We start from the raw sequence: 23583 nt of genomic DNA on the forward strand, positions 1-23583 counted from the left end.
AGTTGAAGGGTCAAGGTTAAGAGAATTTACAATTATCATCTTAGAAGAATTGAAATACCGCCAAGTACAACAAAACTTTGACAACAGCAAACTGTCGTCTTGTGTAACTTCGTAAGGGTTTTAAGAGGGCTTACAAAGATTCGAGGGAAATAGAAAATGAGCCTTGAAACGAGTTAAGGCAATGCTGACCAAAACACCATATTAATTCATTTCGAGTGAATTCATTTCAATGCATGGGACAATCAAAACGAGAAAAAAAAAGAAAAAAGAAGGGAGTTCATCTTGCTCTCAGATTATCAACATTTTAAACGTCTGATTTGCAACAGATTTTCCGTCTCTCAAACGAGAAAAGCTATAGGGAACTTATATCCGAGGAAGTGGAGGGGGGGAGCTTATAATCGAATGTACAGTGTCGTAACTGATTTAATTAGAACAACAAACACTCTCTCGCTTACACAATTATTCTGACTGAGGATCAGTTCTCTCTTATCTTTCGTCTCAATTGATTTTTTTCCTCGTGTATCATAAACCTATTTTTGTCGTAGTGCTTCATGAAACACATCTAAGCGACACGCCTTCAAAAATGTCAATCTTAATAACACGTTCTTCGTAACGACATTTCACATTTCGCACGATATACAGTATTTTCCTGGCTTACAGATAGATGAATCTGTAACCTATAAACGGCAGTTTATAGTAATAGGCACTATCCAGATTTTTCCCCAACCTCAAACGGGCAAGACTAAGGCTCCTGAACGGGGTCATTTGCTTTGGGACGTAACAGATACCATATTTGACGTCTTTTTTGTTACGTTTTATACAACGCTGACCCCAATATTCGATTTTAGTAAGACAGTAAGGAAGAGGATCGAGGAGTCGAGCGAGGAGAGAAATTTCTCGGATGTGGTAGGTTGTATCTTCGCTCGAAAATGTAGTGGAATGGAATGGTACAAACTGCAACGATGGTTTACGCGCTCATAATTCACACACTTGTTCCTGGACCCTGTAGATTGTTGTATTCATCAGTTTTTGTTCACGAACCAGAGGTAAGTACAGCTCAGTCATAACCTCACCGTATAACCACAACTTCGCCACGAAACAGCAGCGTGAAATATGGTCTTGATGAGGAAAAATGGCTTCGATTTTATCTTTTTGGTGGGTTTTATCAACGTAAGACAGTGGGAATGCGCGTCGCCCTTCTCAAACTAAAGTAATGAAATTCACAGTGCGTAGGAAACAACGGATGGTTCCAACAAATGAAATTGCCTCTGAAGAGAACAAAAAAGACGAGCAAAGATGTCCAAATTTTTAGATGTCATTCTTTGCTTGTATAACTCCAACCCTTCAATCCATGCGAGTGAACCGCACCCAATTTCACACGACCCCATAAGCTTTGAGCTTTAAACCCTATCGTGTTTAAATAAAGGATGTTATATTATTATTATTTCTCCTAACCCTTCAACTCCCATGAGTGACCAAGACAGAATTTCTCCTTACAATATCAATACAATATTAAGCAGATAAGTTATGAGAATAAAGGAAAATATCAAAAAGGGGATTATCAGTTGATGTAATACTACATTCTCCAAACTAACATCACAAGAAATGTATGGCAGACAGCAAGGCGAATCACTTCTGAGATCTTGGTAGTGAATTGGTCAAAGAGGGAATGATCACCAGCTCAACCCTTTAACTCCCAAGATCTCATTAGAAATTCTCTTTACTGTCTCTCATACAGTTCTTGTGATGTTATTTTGGAGAATTTGATAATGGATTAGCTTATAATTGCCTAGCTGATATTTTTCTTTATTCTCTTCACTTGTCTGCTTGATATTGTCTTGATATCATAAGGAGAAATTCTCTCTTGGTTACTCATGGGAGTTAAAGGGTTAACCCTTCAACCCCTCACAGTGACTAGCATCTAATTTCTCTTTACAATATTACCCCTGAATCAAGCATTAAGGTCCCAAGAATAAATGAAATGATCACTAACTAATGAAGATAATTATCAAATTCTCCTTGTCAGTGCCTTGGGAAATGTATTAAAAATAGTATGGAGAATATGCATACTGATGTTAAGGTTCAAAGGGTCAAGAAACCCTTATTCTCTAATTCTTCTGCTCAGTAGCCTTGAAAATTATATATTTAGAACTTTAGGGAGAATATGCATATTGAAAACAGGGTGGGAAAGGGTTGATCAAATTTGGTCAGTTTTTGGTGTGTGACCCTACTTGTAACAAGTGTTGCAATGTCAATAATCTTTGATCTTCTTAGATTAATGAAGAGGTAACAGATGACGAGCGTGCAACCAGGAAGGAACACCTGTTGGAAGTGGCACAACGAGTGCAGTCTGAGTACTCTTTTAGATATGTTGCTTCAGAAGATGACAGTGCAGAGGATTTGACTGGATTGTCTTCAACAAATGAGTAATTTGAGTTTTTGAAACTTATAGAATGAGCTGAATAGTGCATGCATAATGAGCAAAATTGTGCATGTTTGATTGGTTCTTACTTATGATCTATTGGAGGACAGAGGCATAGATAATATCACCACTAACAATCTTTGCCTCTTTATGGCAAAAGATTCCATTTTGCCATGTGTTTGTTCTGTAATAAATCACAGAGGAGGTCAGTGAACATCAGTGACACACCAGGCTGTGCTTTGTGTGTCACTTTTTGTTCTAGGCATATCTTAACATCATCTATGATCCATTACTGAACAGACATGCATAAACTGGAATCTATGTGTTGATATGAAAAAAAATATCTATAACTGAAAACCAGTGCTATTTGTAAGGCAAATTACTAATGAGATATTAGGAGTAAAATGTTCAGTTTCAACTTTAGCAATGTTTAATGGTTTAATTGGATGGTGTTACAAACTGACATTTTGGCCATTTTACAGGCTTATGTCCAATTTGAAGTCTGGTGTCTTCAGGTACGCATGTGTCACCTTTTTGAAAGTTACATTTTCATTTGTTGACCCAAATGAAATGTAAATCTTAGAGCATCAGGTAGTCTCTCCTCAACATAATGTGTCATCATTGTACCATGGTTTAAAAGTTGTTTGATTCTAAATGATCTTGTAGTGCTCACAAGGTTTAAATTTATAATTTGAACACCCTTCCAAAGTTTATCTCAGTACCTCTTTAAGCTTTAGAATTTAGAAGAACTAGGTGAATGATTTTTGATGAATCAAATGATTTTAAAAGTCAGCCTTAGTTACACACTACAATATTCAACAAACCTCTTGAGACACTTGCACAAAAACAGTTGAAAATTAACATGTATGAAACCTTGTTAATCCAGGAGAAATTGCTATTACTTCAATTACGCAAGGATACAAGCTACAAGGAGTCAATCATTTTATATTTCTGTTAATGCCTTCATTTTTTGTCTGATTTTCAGGCTTTCACCAGGAAATCCCTTCAAAGAAGAAAAAGTTGTTCTTTGGAAAGGTTTGGCAAAGTAAGTAGTATCCATGAAGTTTGCTTCATTTTTGTCCACAAAATTAGCATATTAAAGACTTTAATTATTAAATAAATAAAATTAATGCCTGGATATAAGCTGACAGATTCATACGATGCTGTTTCAGTTAAATTAACCCTTTAATTCCAAGAAGTAATTAACATGAAACTTCTCCCTACAATATCCATACATCATTCAGCAAACAGGTAATGAGAATATTCAAACTTATCAGGGAGAAGCTGCTATCTTGATTTAGCACCAAGTTCTCAGAACTAATTTACAAGGAAATGTGTAGCAGCTAGAGGGGAGAATTAACAATCAGATCTTGGGAGTTGAAGGGTTAAATGTAGAGTCTTACCAGGGGTGGGGTGAGCAAAGTGCTCAGCCTCCTTCCCCTCCCTCTGTCTTTCCATTTCTGCTTGTGTAGTTTCCTCAATCCAAGAAACTCTTGCTTCAAAAGCCAAGATATTGGACTTGGGTACATATCTGATAATGGTAATAACCAACTCTCTAACTCCCAAGAGGGAGGATTTTGGGGTTTTGGTGGGGCTCACATGTTTTTCAGGGGGAGTGGAGGGGGTATCAGTTGTCTCTAACAGAGTTTAAAGGGAATAACGTTACAAGCCAAACAAAGTTTAAGGAATGTATAGTGGTGCCGATACCTGGAGAGCTTGTTCCAGACAAAAGCAGCTTTTCTAACTATGAAATTGAGAGGTAACATCTTTGGATCAACCAGGATGGATGATTCACAGGTGGATGAGAGCAGAATGTAAAATATTAGAAATTTTTATTAGAACTCTCAGGCCAACAAAGGTGCGCCATGCCAGGAGGATCAATAAAGATTCGCAGTCCAAACCTCACAGCAAACATGAACTTAGAGAGTTAAAAAAAAAAAAGGTGAGGATGGACAACTTCTGACATAAAAAAAACGTTGGAAAAATTTAATAAAAACGTTTTGGTCAGAGACCTTCTTCAGTTATTTACAACTTTTGAATAACAAAGAGCTCTAAATAAGATCGAGGTGCTAGTGATTACGTAATTACAGGTGACAACTAATGAATAAGATACAAAATCATGTGAAAGAGCAGAAAGTGGTGCTAATAAAAAGATGACAAAAAACGAAATCAACAAAGCGAAAAATATGGAAAAAAACAAGCTACAAAGAAAATAATGAACAAAACATGAGAGACAAAACCCAAAAACCAAAAACTAAAAACCAATAATAATAATTAATTGTTTATCCTCCTGGCATGGTGCACCTTTGCTGGCCTGAAAGTTCTAGTAACATTTTCAAATATATATATATATTTATATATATAAACATATGCAAAACAATGGCCGGACTCTTGGTTAATTGTTTTCACATTACTTTGTAACCAAGTTCTTTATTGAGGTTTGTGAAAAATGCAAGAGAGGTTCTTGAAAAGTCAATATGAAAGTCCATAAACCCTGAAAATTTCAGTTTAGCTCAAGTTGAATTTCTTCTCTTTGCAGTGCAGGATTCACTTTAGTCTGTGAAAAAGATGAAAATCGCCTCATTGCTGAGAATGTTTTGGACCATGTTATTAGACACCTTCAGGAATACTGCCAAATAATTCTTCAGCCTTCCGAGGCAAGTTGGTGGGATGTTTCTACTCAATAAGCTATCTCAAGAATTTCATTTTAATTTTGTTGTCACATTTGTAGCAATGCTGTGCTGTACCTCTGTGAGAGCTTATCAATTGTTTGAATGTTGTTATAGGCAATCCTCAAAGTGGACAGGGTTGTCACAATTATTCATCAGTTTCTACCAAATGGGCAGGTATGAATCAGACTGACAAGGTCATGGTCTTTTTACTTGGTCTCAGAGCAAATGTTTTACCTGTAGTGTACCATAATGATTTGACAATCAGATTATGAGCTCAGGATTTCTGTCGCATAATAATTGATGAGGGCAAAGACAAGATTGCCTATCACTCAGAAAATGAGAGCAATTTTTTCTAATGGTACAAAATATAACAACAAGATAGGCACATGTCTATTTTGTTTACAAATGCACACTGTTACGCTACTTAATTTACTCTTTTATCTATCATGGATTGTGTACTAAGCTGTATTCTACACACATTTTTATTGGTCATAAATGATCTCCAAGGACATTTTGCTTCTCCATTCCATAAAACAAATTAAAAGATTCCATGTTGCTGCAGGCTTGTGCAATGATAGATCTCACAAGATGTCAAAATGTGGTAAGAAGAATAACAGTGACACACCTGGCTGTGCCTTGTGTGCACCTTGTTTGTTCTTACCAAATTTTGAGGTCATCTACGATCTATTACTAAACAGAATCACAGAAACACAGAGTCTGCTTACAACGAAAGGATGACCTGTGAGGACTTCAAATTTATTGTCTTGAAGTAGTTCTGAACTTATTTACCAGGCTGCAGGGGGACAGAAAAAGTTCTGTATTTCCTGAATCAGTCTTCCCTCCCACCCTCCCCTCCTCCCATGCCAGAGAGCTGTGGGGAAGGCTTGATGTATATTCCCCATTCTCTATAGATATGTTAATCTACTGACAAGGAGAATTTGTTTAAAAATCAAGGGCTTCAAACTTTAGTTGGTGATCATTTCCTTAATTCTGACCTCAATGTTGTTTCAGAGGAAATAAGAAGCTTGTTTCTTATAGGGGTTAAAGAGTTAAAAAATGTTTTTGTGCTACAGAGATGGATTATATTCCATGAGCACAGCCTCTAGGAATCACTGGAGTAATTGTTACTCATCTACCCCACCCCTCTCCTTATTTTTGACCATCAACCGTCCTCTTGGTACAAATGCCTCTCTCTCACCAGCTTTCTGCTGCCATAAAAATCAAAGATGGTGGCTATAATTTTCGTTAAGAAAACATGAAGCACTCGCTAACCAAAATTATGCCTCTGCAGGCTAGCAATGGATTGATATCCCATCCAAGGGGAAAGTAGTGATACTCCTTGTTGCTTCATGCTTAGGGAACTGGGTCCAGCTCCAGCTGGGTGAGCAACCTGACTTGAGTATACACCTTTTTTCTTTTCATTTTTTTTTCAGCTGCTGTTCATGAACACTCGTTATTTGCGGCAAATGGAGAAAGAATTGGAACAAGTTATGTCCTTCAAGAGGGAGTGAACGTGACTGTTACACTTTAAAAATTTTTTATCCATCTCAATTAGTGCTCAGCTAATGACTGGAGATCTACATATTGTTCTTTAAAGATAACTTTTTTTTCTCAAGAACACCAAATTTTGTAATTTTTCTTTTAAGTAAAATTAATAAATAGTATGTATCACTGGAACTGTGTTTACCTTTCTGTGTTTATAATTGTAAAGTGTATAGGGCAGTTTCCAATTGACTGTTGAAAGACCAAAACCTAAGTGATCATGACTACCAATCAGAAGAGACGTTAACATCATCATCATTAAATGATAAGTAAAAACAGCCAACCTGTTTGAAGGTCTGGGAAACTTAGGATTGGTTTTAGTATTGGTTTTGATTAGTTGAGATGGCGACTCGAGTTTTTTGGACTTATCACAGGCAAAGTAATCCAGGATCATTTTCTACACTTAACTGAAAACGTCTGTATCTACATCTCTAAGTTTGAAGTGGGCATGAGATAAAGGGTTAAGTTTCCATAGAAACTGTGGTGTTGTGTCAGTGGAGGAGTGTAACAGGGTAATTAAGTATTATCAACTGAGTTGATACTGTAAATTGGCCACTGTAAAGGGTTTCAAAGCTGATGTTTCAAGCATAAGCCCTACATCAGAGCAAACAATGTAGTCAGCTTTGAAACTCTTTATGATGGCCAATTTTTGTTATCAACCCTGTAAAATTTCTGATCCACTTTGGAACTCCAGAGCAAGATGTCAAACTGTCTTCACCTAAAAATCATCATCCAGTATCCAGAAAAGGAACAAGGGCCCACTTTCTCGACAATAATAATGACAATAATAATACTTATGAGCTCTTTTTTTCATAATTTAATAGCAAAATATCCACAAGAGCCATACATTTAACCATTGCATGAGGCATATTTATCACCAATACTAGCTTCTTATTAGGGTCAATGATTCATTGCATTATGAATGTTGTTGGTTTCAAGAAAAATAAACTTTATATATTTTCATACTCTGAACACAACTTGTTTGGCAAGTTTGTTTTTTATTTTCAGGAACAAAGCATATGGCTGAGCCATTTAAATATAGCAGGCTCTAATACCACGAAGAAGAATTACTAAGATTTGCTATGAAAGTATTTAAAGGATCTTTCATAAATGACAATTCAATTTTCCGAGGACTCAAAGCAAAACAAAGCAAAAGCACGGCAGAAATACCAAAAGTCACTCGTCCTTGACAAATACTTCAAAATGACAAAATTCTTATAATTGGATTGATTGTTCCTAATGAGAATTTCTGCAGTAACTTAGCCTTTAGGTCTCTGTTTCCTCTTCAGTATGGATATTCTCCATACTTTCCCTTTACATTTCCTAAGGTTCTGGAAAGAAGAATTTGTTTAACAATCAAGAACTTCTTCAGTTGTTGATCATTTCCCTTATTCCCATAACCTAAATGTTCTATTCAGGGGCAGTCTTGTAAAGAGAAATTAGATGCCAATCACTCTCAGGGGTTAAAGGAATAAGAAAGGATCAAGTTTATTGTAATATGAAATAATTTTAAACCCTGTACCCTAAAATAATAATTAATCATCTGTACCAAACCTAAATTATTATCCAGCGGCATGGTATAGGCATAGAGGCATACATTGCCTGTTATCTGGAGATTTTAAGAAAATTGTCAACAGATTTAGAGGATTTGTAGAGACTTCAACCCTTAACCCTTTAAGTCCCATGAGTGACCAAGACAGAATTTCTCCTTTCAATATCAATACACTATCAACCAGAAAAGTGATGAGAATAAAGAAAAATATCAATTTGGAGATAATTAGGTGATCCAATACTAAATTCTCTGAACCAACATTATAAGAATTGTATGGTTGACAGTAAAGAGAATTACAAATTTGATCTAGAAGTTAAAGGGTTAACATCCTTACATCAGTTTACATATTCTCCATACTGTTCTCTAATACTTTTCCAAAGGTGCTGACATGGAGAATTTGGTTAAAAATCAAGAGCCTCTTTAGTTGTTGATCATTTATGTTCTTCTTGTGACCTCAATGTGTTATTGGGAGGTGATATTGTGAGGAGATATTAGATGCTGGTCACTCATAAGGGTCAGAGGGTTAACAGAAACAATTGACAAATCCTGACCAGACTTTTAGAGCATTTGTTTTGGTGTCTGGGCCTACTAACAGATGAAGTGAGGATTGAAATGTCACTCTCAAAGCTTGTCACTTTGATATGACACTTCACTCTGCAATAATTTAAAATATATATATATATATATATTTTTTAACTAGGAACATAGCAGCTTAATTGAAGAAAAAACAAATGACATCCTGAGAGTTTAAGATTTACATCCATTCCATCTCTTCACTTGTTAGTGGATACGTTCATATTGTGAATTCTTCTTGTCAAACATGGCTTCTATCTCTTCCAATGTTTTCCCCTTTGTCTCTGGCATTAGTACATAAACAAAAATGAATGAAACAAAACAGAACCCTGCATACAACCAGTATACACCTTGGTTTTGAAGAGTATCAGCCATGGACTGATATGTTTTAGTGACAATAAATGCTAATGTCCAGTTGGCCATAGTTGCAAAGCTGCTGGCTGGACCTCGGGCTCGGAGGGGAAATATTTCTGACATCACAAGCCATGGAACAGGTCCCCATGCAAGGGCAAACATCAAGTTGAACAAAACAATACACAAAATTGATAACCAGGAAATCTTCTTGGCTGGAATAGAGTGACTGATTGAACCAAGCAAGGAAACTGTCTCACTTGCTGAGCCTTCACCTTCTGGAGGGATGTAGATCTCAAAATACACACCAAGTGCTACAAGAGAGACACACATTCCAATTGCTGTTGTCAAGAGGAGGATACGCCTCCCTGCTTTATCCATAATGATGCATGCTAAACCTGTTCCGACAAACTGCACCAGGCCCACAGCAATGGAGACGACCTTCCCATTTTTAAATCCTGCCATTGCAAAGATGTGGGCAGCATTAAAGAGAACTGCATTGACTCCACAAAATTGTTGAAACACCATTAACCCAAGACTAATTATCAAGGGTTTTGCTATCACTGGCGTCAGCCAGTCTTGCAACTTTAGTGCCTCTTGCCGATCTGTCAAAATAATTACAACAAGTAGCTTGTTAGTACTGACATAATGTATCTATTGCAACAAAAGGCATGAGGAGAACATATAAATCTACACTTAATTGTGTTAGTAAAATCAGGGGTACTTTAACTGAAGGAGAAATGTTATTCAAATTTATCAGGTTGCTTTTTTAATAAAAATACTTTGGATTTGAATGCGTGATGATTTCTGATGTAATTTTCATTGTGTTGTCAGATCAGTTTAAAAATGAATCCTCTGATCCTTGGGTTAGAACAAGATGGTAAAAGTTGTTGGCCACATCAAAAATAAGGCTTTCAATGTAAAACCTTCTGGAAATCCTCCTTAACCCTTTAACTCCCACGAGTGACCAAGAAAGAATTTCTCCTTACAATATCAATACAATATCATACAAACAAGTAATGAGAATAAAGAAAAATATCAATAGGGGATCATTTAGCGAATCAATAACAAATTCGCCAATTATATGACAAAAATTGTATAGCAGACCGTAAGGAGAATTATTAGATCTTCAGAGTGAAAGGGTGGATACTAAATAATATATAGATTTAGCCAAGCCTAAAAGCAGAGCTTGCATTTTTTTTTTCCCGCGTGTCTCAAGGGCACAACACTTTGCCCCGGCCAGGACTAGAACCCGGGTCATCCAACTTGGAGCCCAGTGCACTGACCACTGGACTACTGGACAAAGCCGTGGCATTGGCGTGCCAGTGGTACAGTTGACCACGCATGTTAAAAGTAACACCTTGTACAGTCATATGGTCATATGGTCATATGGTCATACATCCACATTTTTTCAGCTTGATGGGTTACTACTATTTTGTATAATTATGGGGTTACGCTCTGCGAGCTCCACTATAAAGTTCCATACAATCTTCTCTTGAAATCAAAAAGCAAAAAGTAGTAAACATAAATGAAGTTTGAGACAATCTGCTCATGTGCAGAAATCAAAGACTTTTAACCTTTAACTCCCAGAAATGATTAACATAAAACTTCTCCCTACAATATCCATACATTCTTCAGCAAACAGGTAATGAGAATATTCAAACTTATCAGGTAGAAGCTGCTATCTTGATCTAGTATTAAGTTCTCATAACTAACATACAAGGAAATATGTAACAGCTACAGAGGAGAATTAACAATCAGATCTTGGGAGTTAAAGGGTTAAAACCTCACCTAAAGTTGATTCAATAAGGAAACATTCATTTTCAATATCAGCTTCAGGGCCTCGAAACCACAGCAAAGAATCCAGTGCTTCTTTTCTCATGTTCTTCCCGAGACACCAACGAGGAGTCTCTGGCATGGTATACATCAGAATGATGAGCATTGCTGGCGGAACTGCACCAATAATAGCCAGCCATTTCCAGTGACACACAACCCCTACTACATAAGCAACCAAAATGCCTAATGTAACTGCAAGTTGGTTAACAGAGCCGAGTGCTCCACGCAACTGTGCAGGTGAAATCTCAGCAATGTAGACCTACATAAAGAAAGAAGAAAACTATTTTCACACAATCGTAACAATGTTAGGGAAGTATTATGTATTAAATTTTGAATTGAAGTGCGTTCAGCTGGAATACCCTCCCTTCCCTTATGGAATATAACCAACGTCACCTCAGGGAAGAGGGTGTAAAAGTGAAGATGTAAGGAATAAAATTGTCATTCTATTCCAGAATATTGTGATTTCTGTGCAAATGTGTCAAACATTTTGTCACTGATTGAAGTTTCTGAGATGGCTAGTATTTCCTCTCATTCATTTGACAACTATGTCTGTTTGGCATAAAATTTTAACCCTTTAACTCCCATGAGTGACCAAGACAGAATTTCTCCTTACAATATTGGTACAATATTAAAAAGATAAGTGATGAGAATAAAGAAAAATATCAATTTTGGTAAGATTAGATAATCCAATACTAAATTTTCTGAACTAACATTAAAAGAATTGCATGTTTGACAGTAAAGAGAATAACAAATTTGATCTGGGAGTTAAAGGGTTAATTAATGGTTGGTGCTGGGAGAAGGGATAACTTGCAGGTATGAGATTCAATCTTTTACACCCTCATGCCAATATGCACACTCCTTACTACTCTCTATACATTTTCTACAGTGCTGACAAGGAGAATTTGTTAACAATCAAGAGCTTTGTTAATTGGTGATCATTTCCTTTATTCTCATGACCTTGATGTGTGATGCAGGGATGATATTGTATGGAGAAATTAGATGCTGGTCACACTAAAGGGTCAAAGGGTTAAGAAGAGGAGATGGCACATAGAAAGAAATGTATGAACTTACTGGAACAGCAAGTGAGACTGCACCACAACCCATTCCTGTGATGATCCGACCAGAGTAGAGCATGGGGATATTCTGAGCAAAGCTGATAAGCAGCCATCCCAGAACAAATGGTACAACGCACAACATTATCGTACTCTTGCGACCAAACTTGTCAATTGCCCATCCACCCACGGGACTTCCAAGAATGGCTCCAATTGTGACCAGGGACTGCAGATAAAACGATGACATCAAGAATTAGAAAAACAAGGAAATAGATGACCCTTGCTGATGAGCGGCAATTAAACCTTTCACTCCCAGAGTGATTAACATGGAACTTCTCTCTATAATATCCATATATTATCCAGCAAACAGATATTGAGAAAATTCCAATTCATCAGGAAGAAGTTATCTTGATCTAAAACTAAATTCTCATAACTGATTTACAAGGAAATATGTAGCAGCTAGAGGGAAGAATTAACAATCAGATCTTGGGAGTTAAAGGGTTAAACCTTTCACTCCCAGGAGTGATCAATAAGAAATCCCTCCTTACAATGCTCCTTGTCATATTCATGTAATAAGGAGAAAGATAAAAACAACAAACCAAATTCTCACAGCCAAAATAAGAAGCAATATATGGAAGACATTACAGAGAATTGATATTTTGATCTAGGGAGTTAAGAGTTAAAAGAAATTGTAGAAAAGAAGCAATTTTAAATAGCAGCTCCCTTGCAAGGATCATTTAAATCACTTGGAATACATCCACAAGTTAAAACATGTCTAGAGTTATTTCATTTGATCTAACACTAAGACATTGTCTGGGCAAAGGGTCATGATTGACTGAAAGATAAAGATATTTGGGTCACAGTCACTTATTTGTCTGAAGGTGGAAGATTCAAAACTGCTTGTAAATAGCAGGAGTTGTGTAAGCCTGTCAATACTTTTTAACTTCTTTTTTTTTTAGTTAGACTTTTTAACTCATCTCGACAACACTGATGGAGAAATGGCACCTTATTTAAAACCCACCACCTTAATGAGCAATGTGTAAGGAAAGTATTTAAAAGACACTTTGGTCAGAGCTATTAATATTGTGAAGAAAGAAGATTTTAAATTGCTTGCGAGTGGTAGGAGTTGCACAGGCCCTAGAAATCTGTAATTTGTGACATGGAAATATGCTAATGCTTTGCAAAATAGAAATATGTAATTTGCAAAATGGAAATCTGTGATTTGCAAAACGAGAATCCCTGTGGAAAACTCCACAAGCCAGAAGAATGAATAAGTCAGTTCATCATAAGTGTGAATTGCAGCCTGCCAAATAATAATAAAAACAACTAGCGAAAACAAGAAATAAAAAATCTGTGTGGTGAACTTTCATGAATAACTCAATGTGTTGTTTAGTCAATTGAGTGCAAAAGTAATTTGAAATTTTCGTCGACGCTGTAGCTGTACTGTCTATAAGGTGTAACCAATGTACATTGTTGATGAATAATTTTAATGCATGACACGACACTTACCTGACTGGAAATGCTCATGGAAAGTGTTGCAGCATGTTTCTAGATGAAATATCATGTTTGCTGGGAAAATGTAACTGACCCAACCTTTTTTATTTTCTTGAGTCTCAGAATAATTTTTTTCACAAATTACAGATTTCTATTTTGCAAATCATAAGCATATTTCCATTTTGCAAATTGCTGATTTCTAGAAATCTGTAATTTGCAAAATGGAAATGTGCTAATGATTTTCAAAATAGAAATCTGTAGCTTACGAAATGGAAATATGCTAACGATTTGCAAATTTGCGATTCCTATTTTGCAAATCATTAGCATATTTCCATTTCGCAAATATTTACAGATTTTCATTTCATTCGGTTTCGTTTCGCCAATTATAGTAGGCCCAATGAAACAAAAATACCGAAGCCAAATAGCCAATAGAAATTTATGTGTGGTTGATCTTATGTTAAAAAGAAAACAAATACGCTAAGACAAGTCAGAAATTATTGTATTGCCAAATTTAGTATGACAGCCACATTTTATTCTAGCGAAATTGCGACAGTGACATTTGTCCCTAACCAAATAGGCGACAAGAGAACCCCCTCTGTGGGCCTTACTGGAAACACTTAACATGTTCTACTAAGGAGGCGTTCTCGTAAGACTTATTTCGACATACCTGTTTGAAAATGTCATAAATCACAACAAGACTGAAACAACTTGATCAGTTTCTCTGATTCTTCATCATTGTTAAATTTTAATGAAAGAAAAATTCGTTCGATAGTTCCGTAATCCACAAGCTAATATCTGTCGAGACCCATAGACGTTTGGTAACCTTATCGGGATGACTTCCAGTTAAACTAGTTTTTACCACAAGCTCACGGTGTTTGCTCACTAAAGGTAGAATCAACATACATGTACACAATTCAACTTACAGAAAACCATGATCCTTGCCCGTCAGTTAAACCAGTAGCAGAAGCACTACTGGATTGATGTACTAGATCTTCCAAAGCAGACGACGAATATCCCATACAATATCCAAATGACAACGGGCCGAGAGCTGCAATGAAAGTAGCAAGGATTGCTCTTCCGACCCTGACGTTCTGTACTATTTCGTTGGACTGAATGGATGAGGTAAACTCTTTTTCAAGCTCAGTCATGTTGGATGCTTTGTTCGATGCTAATCACTCGATTTATGGTGGAACAGGTGAGGAAGTCACCTTAATATACATTAGGATTTCAATGTAGTAATAGAACCCCACCGATCAAGTGTAAAGGCTAACGGAAACATGTGAGCTCGAATGCGTTACTGAGTGCATGACGCAATTTCAACGCGCAAACCATGTGATTTCTCCACCCGTGATGGGACTGTGTGAATATGCATGTGAACTTATTACAACAACATAAAGATGTCTTTTGGTAAATTTGGTAATTTATGGCCATGTTATCCGCCCAAACGAGTCCAAAATCCAATCAACAATAGTAATAGCGTAGTAAGCTTGACATACTCGATCCGCAGTGCGTGCATAGTACGTAGCCGATGGTAGATTTTTTCCTATTTCAGATCGTCACTTCCCCCCCCTCATTATTTTTCAACCATCACCCGCCCCCTTAGTAAAAATTTCTTTCTCTCCCCAGCCCTCCGCTACCATTAAAATTAAAGATGGCGGCCATAATTTAAAAATACTGAGCACTCGCACGCCTAAATTATGCCTGCACTGCAGGCTATCCACTCCGAGTCACGAATCTCGCTTCGCCGCCTTGAGACAGAGATCTTGCGGAAATGGCTCACTGAGGCACGTTCAGCGTTTTTTGAGAATGTATGCCCGCATTTTTATTCTGTCTTTATTAAATTTTTTTTTGCTCTACCAAGTGACAGGCGTTTTTTAATCTGGACGACGAGTGATCGTTCTTTAGGTTATAAATCGCGCTCTCTATCATATCAACAGTTTTGTTTCATTTTTGAAAAAAAAATGGGAACACTCCGGCATCGTGGGCCAATAACTCATACGATTTGACCACATTTATTCATTCATTTCAAATCATACCTCAAACATTTAGGGCGTTAAATCGCTCCAGGAATATTAAAAATACACTCAGAGATTTCGCTTATGTTTCCGTTGGACTATCACTGTATCTTTTTCATGTTAATATGACAGCTCTTTCCCTCTCTTTGAACTGGGTTTTCTGGAGGGCTATTGTATCGCTTTAACGTAATGTTAATTACTACGAAGATCGCTTATATAATCATTTCTTAATCCGCAGTTCTTATCAATACACATGATTTTCATACATCCACAGTCATTTATTCATTACTGAGTTCACGAGTTTATCATATATCAACATAATGACCAGCTCCCAGTTGGCTTGTTAGCTCAGTTGGTGGAGCATTGCATTGGTATTGCAAAGGCCATGGGTTCAAATCCCGTACAGGCCTATATTAATTTCAGGCCTTTATTACACCCATTTTGAAATTACAGGTGGTCTCTATAATCTAATTGGCTCTAATTGATGCGATTTACTCACGAATCGCACCATTTTTTTAAACTTTTAATCACATATTTTTCCCAGCCAATGAGGAGGCTACACTAAAAACAAAACAACCAATCAGATTTCAAGGCTTGTTTAACCCTTCAACTCCCAGAAGTGATTAACATAAAACTTCTCCCTACAATATCCATACATTCTTCAGCAAACAGGTAATGAGAACATTCAAACTTATCAGGTAGAAGCTGCTATCTTGATCTAGCACCAAGTTCTCATAACTAATTTACAAGGAAATGTGTAGCAGCTACAAGAGAGAATTAACAATCAGATCTTGGGAGTTAAAGGATTAAGGTAACTGATCAAATTGCAGGAAAATGAAACATGCCGGAAACTGTTTGCCGGCTGTTGGCTCGTGGTAAAGAAACACGTGCCTACATGACAGCAGCAACACTCAATCGGAAAGCGCACGAATGCATTGTTTGTGTTCCTGTGTTTCCGGACTCACACGTAGGTTTCTCGTATGGGCAATTCTATGGAATCCCTCTCTTTTTTCCCTTTACCCTCGAAGTACATTTGAATCTTCTCAAGAGATTTTCCCTCCGTTTCTGGGACACAAACGTAAACAAAAAATACGGCCATAATCGCCTGACTTCCATATAACCAGAAGGTTCCGGCCGCTGTGAGTGTATTGATAAAGAACGGAAATGTCTTAGTGATTGTAAATGCGCAAGTCCAGTTGAATAGAGTTGCATTGCCACTGGCTATTCCCCTAGCCTTGACTGGAAATATCTCGCTCATTATGAGCCAAGCACAGGGACCCCAAGTCATACCAAATGCCACTATGTACACAGCAACACTCGTAACAGCCACCCACGAGAAATCGTAGTAAGTAACAATGCTATTCTTGGACAGAGAGTTCTCAGAGATGTAAAAATAAGAACCCAAGCTGAAAAGGCTTATGCTCATTCCCACACCACCTACGATCAACAGGAAACGCCTACCAGCATGACTAATCATAATTACAGACAAGGCAGCGGCAACTACCTGGATGATGCCAATTAAAATCGGCACCATAGTGCTTTTGTTCTGGAAACCAGCCTTTTGGAAGATGGTGGCACAGTAGAACATGACTGCGTTGATGCCAGTGCTCTGTTGGAAGAAATGAAGGGCCAAGCTGATTGCGAACGGACGTAAGAGACTGGGTTTGGCAAATTCCTTGATTGACATCCTCTCCTTGTTTTCTATTGGCCGAAAAAATGAATGAATGAAAGAATGAAATTTGAAAACGAGAAAAAAATTTACAAAAGAATCCAAAACGAATTAACAAAGAACTGTACTTTGCCAGAAAAAATGAACCTACCTAAGCTATCTTTTATTTCCATAATTTCCTTCTCCACGTCAGCATTCGGTCCTCGCAGCCACCATGCTGTCATGTAGGCGCGTTTTTCTTTTCCACGAGCCAACAGCCAGCAGACAGTTTCTGGCATGAAAATCATCAATATCAACAAACAGGTTGGGAACACTGTTCCTATTATGGCACACCAATACCAGTTGAGGGCGTAACCCGTTATGAAAGACAACAAGATACCCGATACAATTCCCATTTGGTTAAATGTGCCCAGTGTGCCTCTTAGACGAGGAGGGGCGGTTTCTGAGATGTAAACCTAAAAATTTAAAAGAAAATTTATCAGTTATGAGGAATAAACGAAGTACTGTAACTTGATCAGGTGTTTAAAGCATTACCAGAAAGGGTAGTGCAGCAGTCAGGGCTTTTTCCAGAAGAGTATTTTAGTGAGGTCAGGCCAGGTTACAAGTTTTCTTATCTCCAGCTTCAAAGCCGAAAAGTTTAATACCCGCCCAGATCCCTCCCAGTACACCTGACAATGTGAGGGACGCGATAGCCTAACAGTTATCGCGCTTAGCTCCGTTTGCGTGGACCGAGTCCAGGGTTAGTTTATATGAGCAATGAATATATTTATTCAGTGTCATACATTTTTTTCGTAAACCTCGGCGGCTTTTGCGCAAACGCTTTTTCACACGTCATTGCCAAGCGGAAGCCTGGCTCAGGATGCTACTTACCGGGGCAGTAACTGAGATCACGCCACAGGCTAAGCCTGAAATAACTCGGCCGGAATAGAGCATAGCGAGATTTTGAGCAAAGCCGATGAGAAGCCATCCTAATACAAAAGGAACAACGCATAACATTATGGTACTCTTTCTACCAAGCTTGTCAATCGCCCATCCAGCAAGGGGACTGCCAAAAATAGCGCCAACGGTGATCAGAGACTGTAAAAAAAAAATAATAATAAAGATCAAAATTGTGTCGAAGTAATTATCTGCTAATTCAAAATCATATTATTGATATTTATGTTTGGTTCAATTTGAGAGTTTGTATAAGCCTGACCTTGACTTTACACAAGCTCGCCATAAGTTCCATTCAGGTGAACGTGTTCAAAGATAGCACTGGTGTAATTTGAGATTTGGTGTCCACTTTCTCTTAATGATTTTATATTTTCCTTTCTTTTTTTTTTGACATTCAAAAAAGCTTGTGAACAGGAGACTAAGTTCAGGTGTTGAATTAAGAACAGTCAGCTCTGTAAATTAATTTAGGTGTTTCTGCTTTAAACCATTCAACTCCCACAAGTGATTAACAAGTAACTTCATTTTTCGGCCCGCGAGATTTAAAATAACCGATTGAGCATTTGACAAAAATAAAGTTATTTTTTTCCTCGTTATTCTGCCTGTGTGGTAAATACTAGAAAAAAAAAGGGATATTTACCTCAGCGTGGGTGAAGATGATGAATATTTACCTTCACTACGATTAATAATTAAAAACTATTCAGTTTCACGCTTAGATTTGAGATCAAGTTAAGCTTTTCAAGCGAAATTGCGCCAACATTAAACTTAGCACAAAAGACCCAAATAGCACACTATTTACTGCAAAAGTGGTTTAATCGGCTTTAACTCTTACAGAGCCGTCTATAATCAGTATATCTAGTAGGACCTGGAAAATAATCTTATTCCCTATTTTTCTAGTCATAACAATTATATTTTGACGGATCAAAAGGACACATGGTCCCGGCTCGGGAGATGACTTAACAAGTTACTTTTTTTCAGCTGATTTACGAAAAAGACATGATCGAACCCACCGAAAACCAGGATCCCTGATCTGCAGATAGACGCACAACTGAAGAATAATCAGCGTTTTGCAAATCTTCCAAAGCAGACGACGAATAACCAATACAGTACCCGAAGCTCACTGGGCCAAGCGCAGCGATCAACGCGGCCAGGATTGCTCTGCTAACTCCTTGTTCACGTTTTGCTCCATCGGACTGAGGAGATTTTTTGAAAGCATCCCCGCGAGGCTCGGCCATCTCGAATGTTACCCACGCTAAAGCGAACTCTTGTTTGGTGGTCTGATAATACAAACGGAGGGTATCATAATTCAAGTACAACTGATGACGAAGAAATTTTTTTAAGCCTTCCTGAGTATGACTAACAGTTTCATGGTAAATAGTCACGTCATTAACAGGAGGAAGACGAAACTTGAGGATTAAAAAAAAAAAAAAAAAAAAAAGAGAAAGAAAAAGAAAAAAAAACGCTGGACAGAAGCACAAGTTCATTTTACAAGTTGTTTTTTGCATTTATGACTAAAATCAAAAGTGTTTGCGTGGGTGTAAATGGAGTGAAAAAAAAAATGACCCTAAAGGACCTTTAATTTAATGAGGAAAAATGCTATAGGTATGTACGTCATACACAAACCCAGCATCCGGTCATGGGCACAAACCCAGCATCCGGTCAAAACTGCTGTGTAATAAACAGGAAGATCTTACCAGAATTGGGCTGGTAGAACTCTTTGTAAACTTTTTCCGATCAGCCAAAGCAAACGATTAGTAGCTGGAGTGAAAAAAGGACACCAACCTAAGCACCAGTAATATCTTTCCCTATTTATTATAAAGTCATCCTACCATCAAAAGTAAGAGGATCGATTTGATATTGTATGTCGAAAGTCCTCCGCGAGTGCATTGTCATTGCTTTTCTTCTCTCTGAAATTGGTCCACAAAACTCGTGCCTCTCCCTCAACCAATCCGATTCAAAGCTACAACCAATCTCGAAATGGTCACTCGCGTTTTCCCGCGCTTCAAGCAGTTTGTGTGTTTCAGTTAACTTCAAGTTCACATTAGTTGTGACATTTTCCTTGCTATGATTGAGCGTTGCAATAATTTTGCTTTTGGTTTCATGACACTCAATCAAAAAGCGCTCTGAAACATCCCTGTAGCACCAAAATACTCTTACTAGTATTGAGCGTTTACGATCAGATCTTTGACCCAGTGTCGATTATTTAAACCATCACAAGATATGTAAGACAATGGCAATTGATTATGAAAAATTAAATACTTTTCAAAAGTAAAATTAGATGTATGTATGAGCTAAATTTGAAAATCACACATATCATTCGCCTGGGTTCTAAAATCAGTCCCATTCCGTTTAACCGACGATGCCGACGATTGAGGAAATCGTAGGGATATAGCGAGCTTCACGTAAGATTGAGATATGCAATAAATGAACGAGTCATGTCCTTCTTTCAAAATATTTTCCCTAATCGCAGTTCACAAATAAATCAAGTCGTTCGCTGCTCTTGAATCAGGAAAAAAACAAATTGTTAAACCATAATAACATTTCGCTTCTCCACAATACTATGTTAGAGTATTCTATCTCGTTAACGTCTATAGTAATGGAAATACTTGATTTTCAATCAGCGTGTTGGAGAATTGGTTTCATCAACTTTTCAAGGTTCGGATATATTTTTCTGGCACAAACCCAACATCCTGTAGACTATGACGTCATTAGGGTCCAAATTACCTACAGGTTTTTTTGGACTTGGGCCGGAGGATGTTTGTGCCAACTGTTTTCAATCTAAAATGATGAACCCTTTAACTTCTACGGAAATGATAGGTTTAAGCTAAGCTTTCGCCGTTCCATGGCATCGTTAGGGATGATAAAAAGATTTCGAGTATCCAGTAGTTTTTAACGGTAAGCAAATTGATGTAAAAGTAAAGAGTACGTGAGATTGCGGTAAAGTAGATAAGTTGCTTAAAGGTTTTCAATGTTGTACGTATAAAATAAAAAATCTGTTTAGATGTACCAGTTGTAAGGAAATGTTTCCGCCGGCAAACTTGTTGCAGTTCTCCATGATACGAATTGAGAGAAAGTTTATACCTTCTTAAGTAAAATCATTCGACACATCATGCGTAGACTTACGGGACGTCGCTTTCTTGTGGAAAGGTCCTGATTTCAATGCATTTTCAGTCTTTTCAGGCAGTGGTCTCGACATGTAGAGATGTGTTTCAGTCTCAAGGGAGGAACTGTTTTTGTTTACGACGTATTAAGGCCCACGAGATCGTGCTTCCGATTAGTCAAAGGAAACTGAAATGTTGGGCGCACACTAACTGGGTTTTACTGAGGAACTAATATTCATGATCATTGCGAAAAGACCCAATGATTGCGGGAACTAGTTTGCGCGATTTTATTTTTAAATTGTACTAAGCGAGCACAAACTGGCAACTGAGTTTCCCCCTTGATACAGATGTCACTACCTTACTACGTTATTTCGACAACCGAAGAAGTGCAATATGATTTTTATCACCTTTATATAAAAGTATTTATAGGAACTTATGCCAGGCCGTAAAAATTCAGTCAATCAGACTACAGGTGCCGTTGTACAATCAAGCACGATATCAATGGATCACGAGTAGTCACGGATCCTTTACGGCGAAGTCCATCGCGTGAGTCCAAAAGAATTGGTTAAAAAAACATTTGACGTTAACGCGCCGTGGGGAGCCCTTGGAGTGACGTCTATGTGCCACGGGAGAGCTCCATGAGTGAGGCACTCTAAAGTGATAAAGAAAAGGCACCTCTCTCATGGACCTCCAGCGACGCACTGACGTTACTCCAAGAAGCTCTCCGCAGCGCCCAAAAATCAATTTTTTCACTGATTTTTTTAATCGCGGACTTCGCTGAAAAGGAGGGACTGCTCGTGGTATACGATATTAATTCCGCTAAAATCTACAATAATAAGCAGTAACACGGCTAGTTTCCTTCAAGCGTTTGACCGCAATTAACAACTTTATTTCCCATCTATTTTTGGCATCGAAATTTAATCGATGTATTTTTAGAGTTTTAAGTGGACAGTGAGGAGCTGGTTCCAAGACAATCAAAATGATTTCTGCGTTAAAATGACTAATATTAGAATGATTAAGTTGGATCTTTTTTTTCTACATTGTTATGTAACACTTTCTCGTTCTATACCATAGAATATCACATTTGTCACCTTCATTTCCGTGGCATATTCACAGCTATTCCTGACAAAAATAAAGCTCGTGGTATATTACATGGTACACCACGAGATTGGGTTACATAACCTGTAAGTGTTTAAAAATACGCTATTATGAGGGTGTCACACACGCCTATTTAAAAGTTCTTCATCAGAAACATATGAATGTCAGAAGACTTAGCAGAATTCGTGCTGAGACTGATGATGATGATGTGAAACTCCTACAGTGTTATGTAATGCTGGACTGCATCATCTGATTAAAATTTTCATCTGAAATTTTTCCTTTTTTGGGATTGCAATAACAGGGAAGACCAGCTGCGGAGCGCACCACGTCAAGTTAGCAAAAGGCACTAAGGGCTCTCGTCCTGTCTTTTACGGTCTTCTTTTTAAAATCTGTATTCTGTAATATATGTCTACTAACCGTGATAATTCGATTTAACGCCTGGGGCGCTCATTTATTTATGGTGCTTTTACGATGGGGGCGCTCATTAGGGCACTTATTAGATCTTGATAGGAACAGGGCGTGCAATTTTTTTTTTTGAGAAATTGCTGAATGTGCAAAACAAATCTTTGATGTTTATCTAAGAAGGAACAACAGCAGAAGTTGTAAAAGCGCAAATATCCGAATATATTAATGGTAAGGAATATACTCTGGTGGTTCTATCAGTGAAACAGAATAGGGTCGCTTACACAATAAGGTCGCTTATCAACGAAAAGAAATTCGAGGTGGGGGGAAAGGAGTGGAGCTTACTAGAGGGGAAGGCGCTTAGTGGAACGAAGGCGCTTATTCGAATCATTATGGTACATCAAAATCGCTTCACTCAGGTTAACTCTGGTGGACTGACTAGAACTCTTATCGAACTCTTATCTCTCTCTCTCTCTCTCTCTCTCTCTCTCTCTCTCTCTCTCTCTCTCTCTCTCTCTCTCTCTCTCTTTCTCTCTTTCTCTCTTTGACCCTACACTTACCCTATCAGTAATGCTAAAGCACGCACTCTTACACTAACTATCGGTCGGCATGAGCGAGCATGTTGGCCAACCTGACCTTGGAGGATTTAACCCCCTATTGTTAGATCACTAACCCAAACACTTTTACAGGAATCTCGCATGTTTTATTTATTTCCTTTTTTTGGTTTGTTTAAGAATCTCACTCATAAAAAACAATGTAGTTAATGCTTCCGATCTTACTCTTTGACTGCCTAACCAAAACAAGGACTCTAGTGTGGGTACAAGGCAAGGTCAGCAGACAAACTAAGCACTTTCACTAATGAAAGTCAGACAAG

At 37.7% G+C, this 23583-nt stretch overlaps 3 protein-coding genes across 3 annotated transcripts; 1 reads left to right on the forward strand and 2 right to left on the reverse strand.

Annotated features, from left to right (window-relative positions):
• The first annotated feature begins 831 nt into the window (after positions 1–831).
• Positions 832–7450, forward strand: LOC131794635 (AP-5 complex subunit sigma-1). The gene is made up of 7 exons (XM_059112165.2): positions 832–1046; positions 2275–2426; positions 2905–2937; positions 3408–3467; positions 4962–5079; positions 5209–5268; positions 6528–7450. The coding sequence occupies exons 1-7, from the start codon at positions 945–947 to the stop codon at positions 6603–6605; spliced, it is 603 nt and encodes a 200-aa protein (XP_058968148.2). The 5' UTR covers positions 832–944; the 3' UTR covers positions 6606–7450.
• Positions 7439–14795, reverse strand: LOC136280920 (solute carrier family 2, facilitated glucose transporter member 8-like). Its single transcript, XM_066166763.1, has 4 exons — positions 14418–14795; positions 12020–12226; positions 10904–11207; positions 7439–9717 (listed from the first exon to the last, which is right to left on the reverse strand). The coding sequence occupies exons 1-4, from the start codon at positions 14640–14642 to the stop codon at positions 8969–8971; spliced, it is 1485 nt and encodes a 494-aa protein (XP_066022860.1). The 5' UTR covers positions 14643–14795; the 3' UTR covers positions 7439–8968.
• A 676-nt stretch (positions 14796–15471) lies between these two features.
• LOC131794625 (solute carrier family 2, facilitated glucose transporter member 8) lies at positions 15472–19423 on the reverse strand. Its single transcript, XM_059112152.2, has 4 exons — positions 19119–19423; positions 18049–18255; positions 17330–17633; positions 15472–17210 (listed from the first exon to the last, which is right to left on the reverse strand). Exons 1-4 carry the CDS (start codon positions 19341–19343, stop codon positions 16471–16473), a joined length of 1476 nt encoding a protein of 491 aa, XP_058968135.2. The 5' UTR covers positions 19344–19423; the 3' UTR covers positions 15472–16470.
• Between the last annotated feature and the right edge of the window lie 4160 nt (positions 19424–23583).

This window comes from Pocillopora verrucosa, chromosome 5, assembly GCF_036669915.1.
Source record: "Pocillopora verrucosa isolate sample1 chromosome 5, ASM3666991v2, whole genome shotgun sequence".
Taxonomy (NCBI): domain Eukaryota; kingdom Metazoa; phylum Cnidaria; class Anthozoa; order Scleractinia; family Pocilloporidae; genus Pocillopora; species Pocillopora verrucosa.

Coding starts and splice junctions, on each gene's coding strand:
- LOC131794635 (XM_059112165.2), top strand. CDS start 945: ATGGTACAAACTGCAACGATGGTTTACGCGCTCATAATTCACACACTT. Junction 2,938..3,407: donor TTGAAGTCTGGTGTCTTCAG/GTACGCATGTGT, acceptor TCTGATTTTCAG/GCTTTCACCAGGAAATCCCT. Junction 5,080..5,208: donor TAATTCTTCAGCCTTCCGAG/GCAAGTTGGTGG, acceptor ATGTTGTTATAG/GCAATCCTCAAAGTGGACAG.
- LOC136280920 (XM_066166763.1), bottom strand. CDS start 14,642: ATGACTGAGCTTGAAAAAGAGTTTACCTCATCCATTCAGTCCAACGAA. Junction 11,208..12,019: donor CAGTCTCACTTGCTGTTCCA/GTAAGTTCATAC, acceptor TTCTTTATGTAG/GTCTACATTGCTGAGATTTC. Junction 9,718..10,903: donor CCTTATTGAATCAACTTTAG/GTGAGGTTTTAA, acceptor TTATTTTGACAG/ATCGGCAAGAGGCACTAAAG.
- LOC131794625 (XM_059112152.2), bottom strand. CDS start 19,343: ATGGCCGAGCCTCGCGGGGATGCTTTCAAAAAATCTCCTCAGTCCGAT. Junction 18,256..19,118: donor ATCAGGGATCCTGGTTTTCG/GTGGGTTCGATC, acceptor TTTTTTTTACAG/TCTCTGATCACCGTTGGCGC. Junction 17,634..18,048: donor TGATCTCAGTTACTGCCCCG/GTAAGTAGCATC, acceptor TTAAATTTTTAG/GTTTACATCTCAGAAACCGC.